Source organism: Lytechinus variegatus, chromosome 2, assembly GCF_018143015.1.
Source record: "Lytechinus variegatus isolate NC3 chromosome 2, Lvar_3.0, whole genome shotgun sequence".
NCBI lineage: Eukaryota > Metazoa > Echinodermata > Echinoidea > Temnopleuroida > Toxopneustidae > Lytechinus > Lytechinus variegatus.
Window position 1 is genome coordinate 55869569 of NC_054741.1, and position 18988 is coordinate 55888556.

The 18988-nt window shown below is 38.0% G+C and overlaps 1 protein-coding gene across 1 annotated transcript in view; it reads left to right on the plus strand.

Annotated features, from left to right (window-relative positions):
* The window catches only part of LOC121408414 (deleted in malignant brain tumors 1 protein-like), a 65094-nt gene extending 47378 nt beyond the window's left edge, over positions 1 to 17716 (plus strand). The window contains exons 27-35 of the mRNA XM_041599891.1: positions 8108 to 8440; positions 8695 to 9006; positions 9352 to 9672; positions 10081 to 10401; positions 11363 to 11674; positions 12137 to 12457; positions 14435 to 14755; positions 15223 to 15555; positions 16420 to 17716. Coding sequence (XP_041455825.1) covers positions 8108 to 8440; positions 8695 to 9006; positions 9352 to 9672; positions 10081 to 10401; positions 11363 to 11674; positions 12137 to 12457; positions 14435 to 14755; positions 15223 to 15555; positions 16420 to 16427 — 2582 coding nt within the window. The 3' untranslated portion in view covers positions 16428 to 17716. The remainder of the gene's footprint in view (positions 1 to 8107; positions 8441 to 8694; positions 9007 to 9351; positions 9673 to 10080; positions 10402 to 11362; positions 11675 to 12136; positions 12458 to 14434; positions 14756 to 15222; positions 15556 to 16419) is intronic.
* Positions 17717 to 18988: the final 1272 nt, after the last annotated feature.

Sequence of the window (18988 nt, forward strand, 5' to 3'; positions counted from 1 at the left end):
AATCAAGTATCACTAAACATCCTGCATGAGTTTCACGTCACATGACCAAGGTCAAAGGTCATTTAGGGTCAATGAACTTTGGCCGAATTGGGGATATCTGTTGAATTCCCATCATGACTTTGAAAGTTTATGGATCTGATTCATGAAACTTGGACATAATAGTAATCAAGCATCACTGAAAATTTTGTGCAAGTTTCAGGTCTCATGATTAAGGTCAAAGGTCATTTAGGGTCAATGAACTTTGGCCGAATCGGGGGTATCTGTTGAATTACCATCATAACTTTGAAGTTTATTGGTCTAGTTCGTTAAACTTGGACATTAGAGTAATCAAGTATCACTGAACATCCTGTGCGCGTTTCAGGTCACATGACCAAGGTCAAAGGTCAATGAACTTTGGCCGAATTGGGTGTATCTGTTTAATTACCATCATAACTTTGAAAGTTTATGGATCTGATTCATGAAACTTGTACATAAGTCTAATCAAGTATCACTGAACATCCTGTTTGAGTTTCAGGTCACATGATCAAGGTCAAAGGTCATTTAGGGTCAATGAACTTTGGCCGAATCGGGGGTATCTGTTGAATTACCATCATAACTTTGAAAGTTTATTGGTCTAGTTCGTTAAACTTGGACATTAGAGTAATCAAGTATAACTGAACATCCTGTGCGCGTTTCAGGTCACATGACCAAGGTCAAAGGTCAATGAACTTTGGCCGAATTTGGTGTATCTGTTGAATAACCATCATATCTCTGTAAGTTTATTGGTCTAGTTCATAAAAAGTGGACATAAGAGTAACCATGTATCACTGAACATCTTGTGCGAGTTAGATTAGTATTCAAAGTCAGCACTGCTGCTATATTGAACTGCGTGATGCAGGTGAGACGGCCAGAGGCATTCCACTTGTTTTTTATACGCACTGTATAGTGCATCAATTTGAAGGAGAGAAGTTTATGTCTGGTTATATTTTTGCTTTTTTGAACTAGGATCAATCCGTCTTGTTGGTGGCTTATCAGAGACCGAAGGCCGAGTGGAAGTCTATTACGGTGGAGAGTGGGGAACTGTTTGTGATGATTTATGGGATGATACTGATGCTACAGTAGTGTGTCAACAGGGGCGTCGATCCATTTTTCAGATTGGGGGGGCAAAATCATTAACGTTCCAAAGGCGCTGGATCGTACAAGACACCCACATATACACACGCACGCACACACACACACACACACATGAGTCACATATATATATATATATATATATATATATATGACTCATGAGACACAGACACGTATCTCACCAACAAATTAATGCGAGCGCGAAGCGCGAGCTGATTTTTTTTCTATACTGGCAGGAAAGGCGTGCCTGTTTAGAACTGTTTGTACAGGGAGTAGCTCATGAGGAGGATACATATCTCATTACACAGATAGTACGAGTGCTGAGAGTGAGCTAAAATTTCTTTATATTCTAACCTGAAAGCCTGATATTCTAAGCATTTTTGGTACCAATGATGAAGATTGGTATCTAAAAGAAGAATAGATGCGAGCGCGAAGCGCCAGCTGAAAATTTTGATTTTTCGATCTGAAAAAAAATGACAGTTTATTGGACGTTTTCGATAAAGAACAAGATATATATCCAAGAAAAGATGAATGCAAATCGAAGCAGTTCTTTTGACTCTTTAAAGTGAAAACGGGACATTTACATTCACCTATTTAATCATGAGAAGTATGGGTTTTTGCTTCAGAAATGATGCGAGCGCGAAGCGCGAGCTGAACATTTTTATATTCCAATCAGAAAAGCAGGCATTTTGAGCACGATTTTAAATAAAGAACGAGTTGTGTATCTCATTCTCGCTTGCTGAACATTACAATCTTTTTTTTTTGCCATATCCGGAATTATTGGGGGGGCAAAATGATATGTTTGCCCCCCCAATATTTTCATTGGTGGGGCGATCGCCCCCCCTGCCCCCCAGGATCGACGCCTCTGTGTGTCAAATCCTTGGTCTGGGTGATTTCGGGGTTGCCCGTAGTTATGCTGCCTTTGGAGAAGGTAGTGGAAGCATCATTCTTGACGATGTTGAGTGTGACGGAACTGAAACAGATCTCTTTGCCTGTCACAGTAACGGCCCATACAATCACAACTGTGTGCACGGTGAAGATGCAGGAGTAGAATGCACCAGCACAACTACATCTTCATCTAGTGGTGAGTCTCTTTAACTTTATTCCAAAATATCTAGTTGAGATTGAGCCCCTAAGTATGCCGGATATATATTAACATTGAAAGTTTTTTTTTAGATGTAAAGTTTTGGATAGCCTGTATACATTGTGAAATGTCAGCCTACCCTGAGTAATGTGAAGTGTACATGAAATGCACAGTGGTGTAACAGGGGCCGGTGGCCGGGGGGGGGGGAGCAAGAGCCAAAAATTTCCCGGTCATATCATGGTATGAACAGGCGTAATGGTGTAATGAGGCGACGATTTTGAGAGGGCCACATTGCGCATCGGGCAGAATTTATCTTTAAGAATAAAAGTTGCGAGCGAAGCAAGCAAGCAAAATTTTTGACATTTTTTTTAATCAAATTTTGTGATTAATTTTGACATGATATCCAGAGAATAATATATTTCACTTTTCTCTCATTCCATTCCTTTTTTCTGGTCTGTACGCCACTGTATACTTTGCAGGCAGTAGCGTGAAGAGTAAAAAAGAAACAAACAAAAAACGAGGGGCGCAGTATGGCGCATGTGCTAAAAAGCTGCTTTTTCTGCGATCATTCCGCCGCGCGAAATTTTGTGACCTTACCACTCGCAGAGTTTATGCTTTTAAGTCTCGCGCATCTTTTGAGACCAAATTTACGACGCCCGGGTACGCGGTTCCAAAATTATGCAACATTTCCTAAGTGCATGTCAGACCAAAAATTGTTCCAAAACGTGATTTGGTGTACAAAGTCAATGCAAATTGAGATTTCTCATCTTATTCATAAACATATGATTATTTTTACTTTAAACAACTGAAATCAATTGATTTAAGCATAATTATGCTTTAAAAAGGTTGTGCAATAAATCTGGAGAAAAAAAAACAAAGAAAGACATAAGAAATTCATAAAAACAAAAAAATACATAAGAAATTTATTTCCAAACTGAAGTTTTTTTCTCAGTTGCGATTGTTAAGAATGCTACAAAGAAAATCTTTACCAAAAATTAGAATTCTAGGAGCTTTATTAGTGAATTAGAGCAAAAAGGTATGATTTGTAAATTGATTTATAGAATGATGAATAAATTAGCATAATTAATTCATAAAAAATAAAATCTCATTATTTTGGAAAATTTTACCATACAGCCTTGTAGATTACATCGCACACTACCAGTGTGTAAATTTTTTTTTGCGGCGCTCGCGCGATCGGCGGCCGAGATCTCAGGGGGGGTTGAATCATCCCCCCCCCCCGAGAGTTAGGGTTAAGTCCCGAGCGAGCGAAGCAGGAGAGAAAAAAATCACCTTTTCATGAGAATCTAACTTTGAGATATTTTTCACATTATATTCAGTAAATAATATCATATCCTACACTTTTCCTTTGCTTTTCTTTCCTACTTTTTCTTTTGTTCTTGGTTGTAGAACTTTTGGGGCCATGGCCCAACCCTTCCATACTATACGGCAGTGCTTTGCGGTGATATCAAAGCCATTTAAACCTCGCAGATTGCCGCTATTTCTAATCAAATCGCGGGTATATAAACAAAATATAGCTTTTACACAACGCATTTATTCAACCCAGTTGCGTAATAAACCAAATATTTTGAGGGGGCAAAACATAGCAATATGAGAAAATTTGTAAAAAGTCGCCAGCGAGCAAAGCGAGCTGGAAAAAAAATGTCTTTTGAAATTAAATTCTAATTATGTGATAGACTTTTCCATTATATTCAGCAAATAACACATTTCATTGTTTCCATTCATTTCATTATACGTTGTCTCCTATGATTTATTATATTTCTTCTTGGGTGTGGAACCAAGACCCCCCCCCCCTTGCGAGCCTGTACGCGAGTGATAGAACGTAAAGCGTAATGTAGGAAGGGTCCCTACAGGGGGGAGGGGGGCGTTATAGAACCATTCGAAGGTTATAGATGAAGATCCCCTATTGCGTGGGGTCTGGGGCAAAGGCCTGGGGAGCGTTTCATCAATATTTTCATCCGACAAGTTGTCAGATCTGTCATCTTTCCATGATTTTGATTGGCTGAGAGGCACTGTTCCTATGGTAACTGTCGGATAAAATGGGACTTGTCGGATAAAACGTCCGACAAGTCCTTTCATGAAACGCCCCCCAGGTAGCTTAATTATTTGCATAAAATTTAGCAAGCTTATAGCACAATGTTGTAAGCTGTCCATCTTTCTTCCCACTCAATCTTCGATCGGCAGCCCAGTCATGTTATTAAAGGACAAGTCCACCCTAATGTAAAGTTGATTCAAATAAAAAAAGAAAAATCCAACAAACATAACACTGAAAGTTTCATCGAAATCGGATGTAAAATAAGGGAGTTATGACATTTTAAAGTTTAGCTTAATTTCACAAAACAGTTATAATTCACATCTTGTCGATATGCAAATGCGGGGACTGATGACATCACTCACTCACTATTTATTTTGTATTTTATTATATGAAATATTCAAATTTTCTCCCTGTTGTCCTGTGAAAAGACGATTAATTCCGCCCAGAACATGTGGAATTAGCATTGTTTAATACTACATGGTTCAATCAAGTTGGTCCTTATTATCAAATCTGTAAAAAAATGAAATATATAATTCAAACTATGACAAACGAAAGAAAAATTGAGTAAGGGACATCATCGACTGTCTCATTTGCATGTCAATGAGTTGTGCATATCACTGTTTTGTGAAAAATAAACGAAAGTTTAAAATGTTATAACTTTCTTATTTTATATCCGATTTTGATGAAATTTTCAGCATAATGCTTGTTTTATTTTTTGTCAATTCATTCAAATTAAAAATTTTCTGGGGTGGAATTGACCTTTAAGTTTTCTTTTCTTTGTTTTCCAATTAAGCTTTTGGCTAATTCCATTCTACCTTTGTTTCCCGCTATTGTTGGCATTTTGTTATCTTTTGATTTATTTCCCATCATTGAATAGGCCTATTTCGGAATGATTTGCTCTTAAATGTTCTTATTTCGCTCCTTTTTCCGCTTTTCTTCCTTTTCCATATAAAAAAAATCTTCGTTTTCATTTCTCTTTTCCCTTTCCTTTTTCTTTCTTTCCTTATCCCCTTTCCTTCCCCTTTCTCGTTCTTTCTCCCTCCCTTTTCTCTTTTTCCCGTTTTTTTTAATTTTCCCGGTGAAATCCGCCAGGGGGGGCAGCTTGCCCTATAATGCATCAATTTAAAAGAGAGAAGTTCATGTCTTATTATATTTTTGCTTCTTTGGACTAGGATTGATCCGTCTTGTGGGTGGCTCATCAGATACTGAAGGCCGAGTGGAAGTCTATTACGGTGGAGAGTGGGGAACTGTATGTGATGATTTCTGGGAAGACACTGACGCTACAGTGGTGTGTCAGATCCTTGGTCTGGGTGATTCAGGGACTGCTTATTCTGGTGCCTACTTTGGAGAAGGTAGTGGAAGCATCATTCTTGACAATGTTGAGTGTGATGGGGGTGAAACAGATCTCTTTGCTTGTCCTAATAATGGACCAAACATTCACAACTGCGGTCACTATGAGGATGCAGGAGTTTCATGCAGCAATGCACCTTCTGGTGAGTTTTGTTAGATACTAGAAGTTTAAAATTCTAACTTTTATGAGACCTTATGTGATTAAGGTGAATCCCACAAGAAATGGTTTAAAAGTTATAATCATTCCTTATATGGCTGTTACCTTAAAGTAGCTGGCAGGTTTAAATCCCAGTCTCTCTGTATTATGAAAAAGAGTGCTATTACAAATTATTTATGCGTATGGACTGCGTCTGCAGAATTATTTGGAGAAAGTGACCTCGCTGCATTCCTCGGGACGAGGCATAGTGTTATGGGAGACAAGATACTGTGTCATGGGCAAAATTGTGTAGTCTTGAAACCCCATACATGTATTTTATGCGTCAAATTAAAGGAGAGAGGTTTATGTCTGATTATATCTTTACTTCTTTGAACTAGGATCAATCCGTCTTGTTGATGGCTCATCAGAGACTGAAGGCCGCGTGGAAGTCCAATACAACGGTGAATGGGGAACTGTATGTGATGATTACTGGGATGACACTGATGCTACAGTTGTTTGTCAGTTCCTTGGTCTTGGTTATATTGGTACTGCTTATTCTGGTGCACACTTTGGAGAAGGTAGTGGAAGCATCATTCTTGATGATGTTCAGTGTGACGGAACAGAGTCTAGTATCTTTGATTGTCCTAATAATGGAGAATTCAATCACAACTGTGGTCACTATGAGGATGCAGGAGTTTCATGCAGCACCGCACCTTCTGGTGAGTTTTGTTCATGAGATCAAACATACAGTTTAGGTGAATCCCACAGGAAATGGCCATAACAGGGGCATAGTAGTCTTATGGTTACGATTCTCGTCTTTCAATGAGAGGGACGTGGGTTCGAATCCGAACCATTGCATGCTTTCCTCCAGCAAGAAATTAACTCACTTTGTGCTGCACCTGGAAAAGGTGAGATGAATGGTTATCTGGTAGGATTTATTCCTTTAATAATTCATCAGATACAGGAAGGGTAATTCATATGAAACCAAGTATCAAACTCAGTAGAGTATATGTTCTTTGTAGTAGATGCTCTTTGTAATCATTAATGGACCATATTATCATTATTATAATTATTGTCATCACTATATCAAACTTATAATTATGTGTGTAACCTTTAACTAGTTGACAGGTTTCAATCTAGATCTTTCTGCATTAAAGATGAAATAGCATTACAAATTATTTACGTGGTTGGACTGCGTCTTTTGAAGAATTATTTGGAGAAAGTCACCTCTCTGCACTCCTTGAGACAAGGCATTGTTACCAGAGAGAAGATTCATGTCATGGGCAAAGTTGTGTAATCTGAAGCCCAATATTAGACCAGAGAATATATAATGCATCCATTTAAAAGAGAGAAGTGTATGTCTGATTATTTCTTTACTTCTTTGAACTAGGATCAATCCGTCTTGTGGATGGCTCATCAGAGACTGAAGGCCGAGTGGAAGTCCAATACAACGGTGAATGGGGAACTGTATGTGATGATTACTGGGATGACACTGATGCTACAGTTGTTTGTCAGTTCCTTGGTCTTGGTGATATTGGTACTGCTTATTCTAGTGCCCACTTTGGAGAAGGTAGTGGAAGCATCATTCTTGATGATGTTCAATGTGACGGAACAGAGTCTAATATATTTGATTGTCCTAATAATGGAGAATTCAATCACAACTGTGGTCACTATGAGGATGCAGGAGTTTCATGCAGCAACGCACCTTCTGGTGAGTTTTGTTCATGAGATCAGAGATACACTTTAGGTGAATCCCACAGGAAATAGCCATAACAGGGGCGTAGTGGTCTTACGGTTACGATTCTCGTTTTTGGATGAAAGGGACGTGGGTTCGAATCCGAACCATTGCATGCTTTCCTCCAGCAAGTAATTAACTCACTTTGTGCTGCACCTGGAAAAGGTGAGATGAATGGGTATCTGGTAGGATTTATTCATTGAATATTTCATCAGCTACAGCAGGGGTAAATCATATGAAACCAAGTATCAAAGTCGGTAGAGTATATGTTCTTTGTAGTAGATGCTCATTGTAATTATGAATGGACCATATTATCATTATAATTATTGTCATCACTATATCAAACTTATTATTATGTGTGTAACCTTTAACTAGTTGGCAGGTTTCAATCTAGGTCTTTCTGCATTAAGATGAAATAGCATTACAAATTATTTACGTGGTTGGACTGCGCCTTTTGTAGAATTATTTGGAGAAAGTCACCTCTCTGCACTCCTTGAGACGAGGCATTGTTACAAGAGATAGCATTCTGTGTCATAGGCAAAGATGTGTAATCTGACACCCCTTATTAAATTGAAGATATAATGCATCAATTTAAAGGAGAGAATTTCACGTATACTTATATTTGCTTCTTTGAACTAGGATCAATCCGTCTTGTTGATGGCTTATCAGAGACAGAAGGCCGAGTGGAAGTCTATTACGGTGGAGAGTGGGGAACTGTATGTGATGATTTGTGGGATGAAACTGATGCTACAGTAGTTTGTCAAATCCTTGGTCTGGGTGATTCAGGGATTGCTCTTAGTTATGCTGCCTTTGGAGAAGGTAGTGGAAGCATCATTCTTGACAATGTTGAATGTGACGGAACTGAAACAGATCTCTTTGCTTGTCCTAGTAACGGTCCAAACAATCACAACTGTGGTCACGGTGAAGATGCAGGAGTTCAATGCACCAGCGCAACTACATCTTCACCTACTGGTGTGTTACTTGAACTTGATTCTAATTGTGATTGAGTCCCTACGTATGCCAGATATGATATAAATATTGCAAATGTGTTTTAAGAATGTAATGTTTTGGATAGCCTGTCTTCATTGTCGAATTTTAGCCTACCGTGAGTAGTGTTAAGTGCACATGATGAAATGCTATTTTAAGGAAAATTTTTAAAGGAAAGAGTCATTGGTGAAATAAATTTGCATTTTCTCCGCATTTCTTATTTCCTTTAATATTTTTAGAATCGATCCGTCTTGTTGATGGCTCATCATATTTTGAAGGCCGAGTAGAAGTCTATTACAATGGAGAGTGGGGAACTGTATGTGATGATTCCTGGGATAACACTGATGCTACGGTGGTGTGTCGGATCCTTGGTCTTGGTGATGTTGGTATGGTTGCCTACTTTGGAGAAGGTAGTGGAAGCATCATTCTTGACGATGTTCAGTGTGAAGGAACTGAAACAAATCTCTTTGATTGTCCTAATAATGGACCAAATATTCACAACTGCGGTCATTATGAGGATGTAGGAGTTTCATGCAGCAATACACCTTCTGGTGAGTTTTAACTTTTATGAGACCTTAGATGTGATTAAGGTGAATCCCACAAGAAATATTTACAATTATACCTTGCATGGCTGTTACCTTGACGTAGCAGGAAGGTTTCAATCAAATCTCTCTGTTTTATGAAAAAGAGAGCTATTATAAATTATTTATGCATAACTGAATCTTTCCAGAATTATTTGGATAAAGCCACCTCGCTGCACTCGTCGGGACGAGGCATAGTGTTATGGGAGACAAGATACATTGGCAAAATTGATTAATCTTGAAACGCAATATTTCAGTCATCAATTTAAAGGAGAGAAGTGTTTGTCTGATCATATTTTTGCTTCTTTGAACTAGGATCAATCCGTCTTGTGGGTGGCTCATCAGATACTGAAGGTCGTGTGGAAGTCAGATACAACGAAGAGTGGGGAACTGTGTGTGATGATTACTGGGATGACACTGATGCTTCAGTTGTTTGCCAGTTCCTTGGTCTGGGTGATTTAGGGACTGCTTATTCTAATGCCTATTTTGGAGAAGGTAGTGGAAACATCATACTTGATGATGTTCAATGTGACGGAACAGAGTCTAATATATTTGATTGTCCTAATAATGGAGAATTCAATCACAACTGCGGTCACTACGAGGATGCAGGGGTGTCATGCAGCAACACACCTTCTGGTGAGTTTTGATTGATATTTGATGGTTAAAATATTAACTTTTATGAGACTAGAGATACGATTAAGGTGAGCCCGGAAGACATATCTAAATTATGTATAGAGTTATAATAATTCCTTATATGGGTGTAATCTTGAAGTAGCTGACAGATTTGAAACCAGGTATTTCTATATGTTTAAAATCAAATAAGCAATTAAAAATTATGTGCGGTCGGATTACATCTTTGCAGACTAATTTTGAGAGAGCCACCTCTCTGCACTTGCTTTGGACAAGGCATATTAAGGAAGAGAAGATTCTTCCTTATGGGCAAAATTGTGCAATCTGAATCGCCATATCAAACTAAACAGTATATCCTGCATCAATTTATAGAAGAATACTCTGTCTGATTATATTTTTGCTTCTTTGAACTAGGATCGATCCGTCTTGTCGGTGGAGCATCAGATACTGAAGGACGAGTGGAAGTCTATTACAATGGAGAATGGGGAACTGTATGTGATGATTTCTGGGATGACACTGATGCTACAGTGGTGTGTCAGATCCTTGGTCTTGGTGATTCAGGAACTGCACAAAGTAATGCTGCCTTTGGAGAAGGTAGTGGAAGCATCATTCTGGACAACGTTCAATGTGATGGAACTGAGACAGATCTCTTTGCCTGTCCTAGTAACGGTCCAAACAATCACAACTGTGGTCACTATGAGGATGCAGGAGTTTCATGCAGCAACACACCTTCTGGTAAGGTTTGTTAGATATTAGTTCAAATAATAACTTTTATGAGACCTTAGATATGATTAAAATTGTTATCATTCCTTATACGGGTGCAAACTTGAAGCAACTGACATTTGTTAGTCTAGGTCTTTCTGTATTAAAAAAAAAGCTATTACAAATTATTCATCCGGTGGGTATTAGCAGAATTATTTGGAGAAAGCTGCCGTGTCTCACCAAAGTTGTATGTAAGTAACTTTCTTGCAAGTCCAAGTCAAGTCTGAAGTCATGTGGGCATTTAGTAAGTCAAGTTGCAAGTCACCAAAGTAGTGACTTCAGTCCAAATCGCACAACTGAAGTCTACAACTCTGCTCTGCACTTGTCGTGTAGGGCGAGGCATAGTGTTTTGGAAGAGAAGATTCTGTGTCATGGGTAAAATTGTGTAATCTGAAACCCTATATCACACCAAAGAGTATACGAGGGGCATGAAAACCAAATGTAGGCCATGATTTTTTTACATCTTTTATTCCTACCCACCAATTTTTTTGGTTGTAGCAATATCTTGTCTTATTTTACAGGTTCCAAAATTTTTGGTGTCTCATGAAAAATGGACAAACCTGAATATTGAGCTGTCATCAAGTTTCTGCGCTGAAAGGCATGATCCCAGCTGAGACTTGGCAGTCTTGAGGATAACCCATCCAATATTGTAGAATGAGTTGTGAATATGTATGAGACATGGGTTCATCATTATCACCCCGAGACCATGGAGCAGTCAAACAATGGAACTATCCCATGTCATCAACCCAAAAGGAGGCCAACTCAAGTTTGTCAATTTTTCACCAGGCACTTAGTTCAGACTCAATATAGCTATGACCAAGAATTTGTTGAGTATGATTAAGAAATGTAAAAGATTTTTATGGATCGAATTTGGTCTTCATATCTCGATACTTTCTGATTACTGTCTGATTGTACTTTCGCTTCTTTGAACTAGGATCTATCCGTCTTGTGGATGGCTCATCAGAGACCGAAGGCCGAGTGGAAGTCCAATACAACGGTGAATGGGGAACTGTATGTGATGATAACTGGGATGACACTGATGCTAAAGTTGTTTGTCAGTTCCTTGGTCTGGGTAATGTCGGTACTGTTGCCTACTTTGGAGAAGGAAGTGGTAGCATCATTCTTGATGATGTTGAGTGTGACGGAACTGAAATAAATCTCTTTGATTGTCCTCATAATGGAGTATTCAATCATAACTGTGGTCACTATGAGGATGCAGGAGTGTCATGCAGCAACACACCTTCTGGTAAGTTTTGTTTGATAAAAATTAGAACATTACTATACTAAGTTTCATGGGACCAGAGATACGATTGTGTGAGCGCGTCGTGGTCCAGTGGTTCTGACTCTTGCCTTTCAAACAGAAGGTCGTGGCTTCGAGCCATGGCGTGTTTTCCTTCAGCAAGAATTTTATCCACACTGTGCTGCAGTCGACCCAGGTGAGGTAAATGGGTACCGGCAGGAAGTAATTCCTCAAAAGCTGTGTGCACCAGAATCGGTAGACTAGCTTAGCCGGGGTAATATAGGAGCGCCTTGAGCACCTTTATCATTTTATTATTTTTTTAAGGCTTATCTCACAAGAAGTGGTTAAAATGTTGTAATCATTCCTTATATGGTTGTAACCTTGAAGTAACTGACAGGTTTCAATCCAGGTACATCAATTTATGGAGAGAAATTCATGTCTGACTATAATTTTGCTTCTTTGAACTAGGATCGGTCCGTCTTGTCGGTGGAACATCAGATACCGAAGGCCGAGTAGAAGTCTATTACAGTGGAGAGTGGGGAACTGTATGTGATGATTTGTGGGATGACACTGATGCTACAGTAGTTTGTCAAATCCTCGGCCTGGGTGATTCCGGTGTTGCCCGTAGTTATGCTGCCTTTGGAGAAGGTAGTGGAAGCATCATTCTTGACAATGTTGAGTGTGAAGGAACTGAAACAGATCTCTTTGCTTGTCCCAATAATGGACCAAACGTTCACAACTGTGTACATGCTGAAGATGCAGGAGTTTCATGCAGCAACGCACCTTCTGGTGAGTTTTGTTTGATATTAGATGGCTAAAATACTAACTTTCTTGAGACCAGAGGGATACAATTAAGATGAAACGCACAAGGACTGGTTATGATGAAGTTATAATAATTCCTTATGTTGGTGTAACCTTGAAGTAGATGACAGGATTAACATTTTAAACCCTGATCGTCATGCAAAATTTTTCATTTAAATTACAAATTCTTTGGACTTTTGCATGACATTAATTTGGTAATACCTACAAGCATACTTAAAAAATTCTCTATGTTAATTTACACAATAAGAATAAATGATCGCACCAGGTGAGGGATTCAAAACTTCTAAACAGAAATTTGAAACTCATTAATAGTGTTCATCTATGCGCATTTCTTAAAATTCACAAAATATGCTTCTCTTCATTTATTGAGCTTTTTTGATTTTTTGGCTTCCATCTGGTAGTGCTTCATGAGGTTCACCCAACTTCTACACAGACTTTTGAAATTTTGATTAGAAAGATTTTTTATGCTAATTTATGTGTATTTTTCAAAATTCACATAAAATGCTTTTGTATTTGTTTATCGATTTTTATTTTGTTGGAGTTCCATCTGAGAGCTACATGAGGTTCAACAGGGTTCTCCACAGAATTTAAAAATTCAACTAGAATTTTTTAGTGCTAATTTATATGAAATTTATTCATAAAACACAATAATTGCTTCTTCTCTGTCAGTTCTTCGTCGATTTCAATTCTGTTTCCTCAATTTATGTCACCAATATAATTCACTCCAGTGTCAACTGGACTGAAATTAAAAATTATGTTAATTTCGTTGCAAGATGCCAAATGAGCTCCTCATCGTTGATGTGCTAGTTATTTTTACTTTTTTCTTATTCAATTTATTACATATTTTTTATGTTGAGAAAATAATTGCTGACAATTTTTATCAGAAAAATTTTTTAAAAGATAAAGATATGAAAAGGTACATATTTTTTTTCAAAATGACATACACGAAACATTTCAGTTTTATTTCATGTGCAATTTGATCAATATCCCACCAAGAGTGTCTGAACAAAAGATGAACTGTACAAGGATTTTACTTATAGATTAACAGCCACATTCTAATTTCATGAATAAATTAAAATATATCATATAAAGTGAAATACAATCAGTTTATTTCAGCTATGTAGCCAAGCAGATGACATATTTTTCTACCATCATGCAAAATCGTAAAAAAATGCAAAGCATAAAGCAAAGATGTAATAACATATAGATGTTTTTTAAAAAGGGATATAGGTCAGAGGCAGTATGTTTAGAAGCCATTCAATCAGTCCCATTTTAACAATAACTAAACCATTTGACGGATCGTGATAATCATCAAATAACCACATGAGGGATCAGATTCAAACTTGGTTCACCTAAATTGACCGTAAGGTCACAATGTAAAAATTAACGGTTATTTAGGTCATCATATAAAATTTTCAAAAGTGATGTCTTTTAAATATTTTTGATCCAACAATCGCAGAGGCATTGATTTTGAATTCTAGCAGTCGAGAAGCCATCTATATTTTTGTTCTTCACATGATTTACAAAAAAAAATGGTGCGTTGATAACCAAACAAATAGTAAAATATTTGTAGGCCAAATTTCCTTCATGTAGAATTGATTAGTCTTGTCGATGACACATCAGATACTGAAGGTCGTATGGAGGTTTATTTTGGTGGAGAATAGAGTACTGTATGTGATGGTTTGGGGGATGAGATAAACACTGATGCTATACAGTCTCAAGTCTTTTGGGCATGTAGCAAGTCAAGTCAGAACTCAAGTCCAAGTCGCACGACTGAAAGTATTCAACTCTCATCTGCACTTGCTCATGACGAGCCAGACGGAAGGGAAAATTATGCGTCGTGCATAAAATCTGGCACCCCACTTTAAGCAAAGAGTATACCATAAATATTAATTTAAAACAGAGAAGTTTATATCTGATTATATTTTTGCTTCTATTTACTAGGATCGGTCCGTCTTGTGGGTGGTTCGTTGAATACCGAAGGCCGCGTGGAAGTCCAATACAACGGTGAATGGGGAACTGTATGTGATGATTACTGGGATGACACTGATGCAACAGTGGTGTGTCAGATCCTTGGTCTGGGTGATTCAGGGACTGCTTATTCTAATGCCCACTTTGGAGAAGGCAGTGGAAGCATCATTCTTGACGATGTTGAGTGCGACGGAACTGAAACAAACATCTTGGATTGTCCTAATAATGGAGCGTTCGATCACAATTGTGTACATGGTGAAGATGCTGGAGTTTCATGCAGCCAAGTAGCACCTGGTGAGTGTGGTTGAAAATAGAACGAGATGATGTCTTTGTTTTAATAGACACCTCGGCTTGTTCAGGTCAGATGTGTGGCTGCTGCTGAGCCAGCAGTAGATGATAGGTTGTTTTTTTAATATTTATTTTGTTGGAAGCAGAATATACCTTTCCACTGATGTACCCTTCTTTATGATTCTTAGCTAATCAGTAACCGACATCGAAAAAAAAATTCTTAAGAAGTGATAACCAGGTTAGATTGATAGACCAAAGTAATACTGTGCTTGAAAGTATTGACAGACCTTGGTCCAGTAACACAAATGTTAGCGATTGATCGTATGCTTGATTGTAACGATTGATTGTACATTGTAGTCAATGGAATCAATCGTATAAAATGTACTACGATCAATTGCTAGCCTTTGTGTTATGGACCCCTTGTCTGGAGAGGATGTACCTTATATCTTTCAAACCGATTTACAATTGTGCAGGTCTGTTGCTCTCCCAGGACTCAATCCGTCTAGTTGGAGGATCATCATTCAATGAAGGCCGGGTTGAGGTCCGTTACCAAGGAGAGTGGGGAACAGTTTGTGATGATCTCTGGGACGAGCACGCTGCCCGGGTGGTCTGTCAAGCTCTTGGCCTTGGGGATGTGGCGATTCCTTTTGGAAATGCTATGTTCGGGGAAGGGACCGGGAAGATTATCCTGGACAACGTCCAGTGTCGAGGGACTGAAGCCGATCTCTTTGAGTGTCCCGGTAATCATCCACTCGTCCACGACTGTAACCACTTCGAGGATGCTGGAGTCCACTGCTACATTTCCGGTATGTAGTTTTATTTTGCTTTCTGGCCAATCGCATTTGCTCTAATTAGTACTTATTGTCAAAGCAGTAACATTGATAGACCTTAATCACCCAAAGAAGGAGAAAAATCACACTTAGAGTGTAGAATATGATAATCAGTATTGGTGTATGTTTTTTGTTTATGTAAAACATTTTTTTTTCTTATTATGTTAGCTCTTTTTATTCAACTCAATGTCTTTTATTTCCAATTCATTAAAAAAAATTACAAATTCACAACACATAAGACCATAACACCATATAAATGTACTTTAAACCAAGGGACCGGGAAGATTATCCTGGACAACGTGCAGTGTCGATGGACTGAAGCCGATCTCTTTGAGTGTCCCGGTAATCACCCACTCGTCCACGACTGTAATCACTTCGAGGATGCTAAAAAATGATGAAAAGTATCCATATATAAACACAATAGATGATAAATGAATTCCATAGTTCATTATTGTACAATAAAGAAGACGAGGATAAGGTGAACTAAAAAAGCAAAGCTTGTGGGTTAAAATTAAGGTAAAAGGTAAAAACAAGGCACAAAAACTAGGTTGGTAACTGAAAGGTCCCCCATGTGGATTCTGATTTTTCCAATTTAAAAAATCGTTTTGGCAGTCATGTGTAAATCTCACCAGATCAGATTGCGGTATAAGAGTGATGTGATGACTGACAAATAAATGAAACAATACAATGACCAAATGATAAAAAGCTATTTTATTACATTGTATTATTGCTATGCTCTATATTACATGATAAATAATGGATCTTAACAATCTGGATGTCTTGTTTAGGTGGGGTTCCAGTTTGCTTGTTTACTGATGATTAATTTGTGTTTTTCTCCAGATGACTGATCTGACTTTTCCTGATCGTAAGGCAGGATGTCCATTTCAATTCGGTACTGACTTTGGATTTGTTTCTTCTCATTGGTATATCATGAGTCATCTCTCCTTTTTGCATTTTAGCATGTATTACTACAAGTGTATTTATTTAGGGTTTAATTCATACTTTCAATTAAGTCATTAGTAGAAACGAGACACACATCGTTTGTAATTTCCATAGTCTTTGTTCAAGGACAACCTGATTTCAGTGGACAATAATTGGTTTAACTGTTGAATTTTGTAGTTGAAGAAGTAACCTTTTGACTATCAAACTTTCTTATCCCCATAGTCTTCGTCCAGGGCCCAGTTGAATAAAAGTTTGCTATTATGGTAACCACCATGGCAACGCTGATCAACAGCCAATCAAAATCAAGGATTCCATGCAAGTTACTATTGCATGAAAAAGTTACCATAATTGTCACTATTGTAACTTTTGTGCAACGGGCCCGGGGACTACTTGGTTCCAGTAGACAGTGAGTGAACCTGTTGACTACGAATTTCTGTAATTCCCCTAACCTTTGTCAAGGGACTACTTGGTTCCAGGAAACAGTGAGTTAGCCTGTTGAGTATTAAATTCTGTAATTTACAGTCTTTGCCCACAGACCAGCTGGGTCCATTATGCCATGGGTTAATCTGGGGGGGGGGGGGGCGTTTCATCAATATTTTCGTCCGACAAGTTGTCAGATCTGACAGCTTTCCTGGATTCTGATTGGTTGAAAAGCACTGTTACTGTACTGTCGGCTAAAACAGGACTTGTCGGATAAAACGTCCGACAAGTCCTTTCATGAAACGCTCCCCTGTTGTCTACCAAATTCTGTTATTCCCATAGTCTTCGTCCAAGGACGACCTGGGTCCAGAAAGCCGTGGGTTAATCTGTTAACTACTGATTTTCAGGGGTACACATGTTATGTGAATATATTAAGTGATTTTATCTTGTGTGTAGAGGTAGAGAACTGGCCAGTTTATGGAAGAAATGATGATAAAATAATAAGCTTGTTTTGATTATACTGCATATGTAGGGTGTATTAGATTTGGTGCCTTAGCTCGATATATTCAATATTGAAATTGGTTATTCATATGTCACCACTTTGATGCAATATTGACTCAGTTAAAGTTTCTTAATGTACCTATAAGTGATAATTGTCTATGCCGGATATTTAAAGTTTTTGCTAATTTGTACGTAAAGCACTTCAGGTATGCCTTATTTCTAAAATGATAATCCTTCTAATTTCCATTTTGATTTGTTGAGATTAAGATTTTCATGATTTTCATGATTTTTTTTTCCAATAAAAAGGGGGAACTTTACAAATTTGAATTATGAAGACAATTCTATGCTCATGGTTAGACCGTTTTTAATTTTTGGTTTTTACATCAATTTTTTTAATGACAAGTATGTTGAGATAATTATGCAAGCACCTTGTAGTTTTCTTAATTCAATGTGTTTTATAAACATAACATCAATATTGCTATGATTCTAATAAACCGTCATTTATATTCCACCATTCTAATCTATTATTAAGTACGAGTAACGTATAAATATAGTTAGGGATGTCTGTAAGGTAATTCTCTGCTGTGTTTGAGAATAAAGTGTCACTTTTCATCGTTGGAATTGGGAATATAATTATCTGTCTCATTGTCCTGTCATTAGAACAAAACTTCACAATTGATTCTAGACCGAATAAATGTGTTGGCCTACAGCCCGCCAACCATACAAGAGAGATGGAGAAGTTGCATGCCACATCCACGCTAAGTGACCAGCAACTATTATATTAAAATATAAAATCCGGTATGGATGTCAATTTTATGGACTCTAACAAATTTGCTTGCATATTCAAATCAAAATCATGAATTAGCCATGAAGTTGATACCCAGTAGCTGTGCATGGTTTGGCCCAACGAAACAGATTCTGAGGCTGCAGGCTCAACAAATGGTCAAGAATCAATTGTGATAGGGGTTTTTTATTTGAATTTCACCATGATATTTTGGTTTTACCAGAAAAAAATAAATGGAAGAGGTGATGGGATAAAACAAATGGATTTGAATGTGTGTTTTGTTTAATAGTTTTGAGCTGCTCAGTCTAAATTCAGTATCAGAATACATAGAGAATTATTAGTACAGAGTGATTTGGGAATGTATCGTATGACATAAAAGATAGATGAGGGGATAGAATAGATAAATTTGGAAGGAAAAGAGGAGGAGGGAGAGAGAGAAGCAGAGAAGTGGTCGTGTGTGCCTTGGAAGGGTGGAGCAGCATGAAAGAGCAGTAGAGAGAATGGGATCCAAGCCTATCTCTCTATTTCACTCTGACTTTAGGTCTCCCTTCCGCTATCTTTCCTCTTCTCTCGATCTACTTCTCCCCCTTCTCTCTCACCTTTTTTTTCTCTTCCGCTTCCCTCAGCCCTCCCCCGCCTTATACCTTCTCTCTCTATCTGTCTTGATTCCCCCTCCCCTCCTTTATCTCTCTCGTTTTCCTGTGTCTCTCCCGATATCCACCAAATCCGGCCAATGAAAGAACAAAGGAAAAAATGGTGATG